Source organism: Plasmodium gaboni, chromosome 11 (assembly GCF_001602025.1).
Source record: "Plasmodium gaboni strain SY75 chromosome 11, whole genome shotgun sequence".
Classification (NCBI taxonomy): Eukaryota; Apicomplexa; class Aconoidasida; order Haemosporida; family Plasmodiidae; genus Plasmodium; species Plasmodium gaboni.
In genome coordinates this window covers 893,236-895,637 of record NC_031491.1, presented here as the reverse complement: position 1 = coordinate 895,637, position 2,402 = coordinate 893,236, and the positions used below count along the sequence as shown (strand labels likewise).

The following is a 2,402-nucleotide window of genomic DNA, read 5'->3' as shown; positions in this document are numbered from 1 at the left end:
TTATACATTTTATATTAGTAACATTTTTTTTATATTTTTTGAATATCCATAAATATATACATTTATCTTTTTATAAAATATATATTTTCTGAAAAAAAGAAAAAAAAAAAAAAAAAAAAAACTTGGTTTTTTCTAGTTTTATAATTTGTTATATATTATTAAAAAAAAAAAGAAAAAGAAAAATGTGGAATCAATTAAATGATGGAGAAAACACAGACGATTATAATGGTGGTATGAACTTGAAAAAACAAAACAAAATAAAATATTACGACATCTAAAATTATATACATATATTTATTAAATGTACTATTATGAATATAACTATATATTTAGAACAAAAACCAAAAAAAAAAAAAAAAAAAAGAATTACTTTTTGGGTTTCATTTATACATTATATATATATATATATATATATTATATGTATAATATTTATAATATGTTAAAATTATTTATTCTTGTTTGTAGAGTCAAGGAATGGATTTTTTCAACGTCTAAAAAAATATAAGTTATTTTTTTATTTGTTTATTGGCTTTTTATTAACTTTGTTAATTATATACGCCCTTTATGAATACTACTTTAATAAAAGTAAGTCAAAAAAAAAAAAAAAAAAAAAAAAAAAAAAATTGAAATATAAATATAAATATAAAGATAAATATATACTTTGTTTATATAATCTTTATAATGTGTAATGTCTTTTTTTTTAATTTTTATAGATGGTGATTTTACATTAAATTGTAATGATTTAAATGAAAGATGTCTAAACTATAAATTCCCAAGTTTTAAGCGTAAGTGATTTATTATTATTTTTTTTTTTTAATTATTTGATAAAATGAATATATGTAAAATATATATAATTAGAACTATATATATATATATATATATATATTTATATATATATATATTTTTTTTTTTTTAATAGCTGAAAGATTGCATATTGTCGATGTGAATACAGAAAATAATAATTATATATTAAGAAGTAGCATTCCATTATTTAATGGTAAGAATAGAAATAAGAAAAATAATAAGGAAACAGAATTTTTAATATATGAAAAAAAAAAAAGAAAAGTATATATTTTCATACTTATATATTATATTTAGTATATGTATATTTTTTATTTTTTTTTTTTTTTATTTTTTTTTTTTTAAAGGAATATATTCGGAGGAAAAATTATTAAGCTATATAAAAAAATTATTTGAAGAAAATAATTTAACCTACAGTGATGATTTATCATTACACATAATATCATTCTTGAGAAACGACTTAAAGGTAATACATACATATATATATGTATATATATGTGTGTGTATTTATTTATATTTATACTTGTATATCTACATACATATATATTTAATTTTTTTTTTTTTTTTTTTTTCTTTTTTTTTCTTTTTTTTTTTTTTAGGAGGGTTGTTCTTATACTGCTGAACACTGCTATAACAAGAAAAATAATATCTTCCATCATATTATATTAGGACATCAAGAAAATCCTTATGATATAAATGAAGATGTAAGTTTTAAATTAAAAAATACATTATAAAAAAAAAAAACGACCCTGAGCTGTCTTATTATATATATACTTATATTCCTTTCTTATTATTTTATAATTTTTTTTTTTTTTTTTTTTTTTTTTTTTTAGGAATTAAATGATAAACTAAACAGCATGAGCTGGAACACGGATAATTTAATAAACCGAATTAAAGATTTAAAAAAAAAATTTAATACCATGAAGAATACCATATTTTTTATTCATTGTAGAAGAGGAAGAGACAGAACTGGTGAATTTGTAAGTGCATATAAAATGATAGAACAAAATAAAGATTTTAATTCTATAGTTGAAGAAAATGAAGAAATTGGAAAAGTAAAACCACAATATCTAAACATGCAAAAATGGTTATGTTTATATTTAGAGAGAATATTGAAGAATCCTAATGTTAAATGTTTTAATTTTTTATAAATTAAAAAAAAAAAAAAATTATAAAATATAATTAAAATGAAATAAAACAAAATAAAACAAAATAAAACAAAATAAAACATATCTTTTTAATTTCTTTTTATATTTCAAATATTTTATGAGTTATTTAGATTTGTCTATATAAATACTTATATACATATATATATATATATATATATATGTATATATTTTTAAAAAAAATATATATTTTATTTATTTTTTTAATATCTTATTTCTTTATTTGATTTGTAAATATAAATATTATCAAAAGATATATATACATTTATATATGTATTTATTTATGTATCTATATATATATATGCGTATTTACTAATATTAGTTTTTTAATTTTTAATATGGAATATATGTGTATATATATATATTTTTTCTTATTATCTTATTTTTCAAAAAAATAAAAGAAAAAAAAAAAAAAAAAAAAAAAAAAAAAAAAAA

The 2,402-nt window shown here is 15.4% G+C and overlaps 1 protein-coding gene across 1 annotated transcript; it reads left to right on the top strand.

Annotated features, from left to right (window-relative positions):
* Positions 1–182: 182 nt before the first annotated feature.
* PGSY75_1127000 (putative protein phosphatase) lies at positions 183–1,952 on the top strand (the record flags this gene model as incomplete). The annotated part of the gene is made up of 7 exons (XM_018786390.1): positions 183–231; positions 466–585; positions 714–785; positions 920–997; positions 1,149–1,267; positions 1,401–1,505; positions 1,635–1,952. The coding sequence occupies 7 exons, from the start codon at positions 183–185 to the stop codon at positions 1,950–1,952; spliced, it is 861 nt and encodes a 286-aa protein (XP_018641185.1).
* Positions 1,953–2,402: the final 450 nt, after the last annotated feature.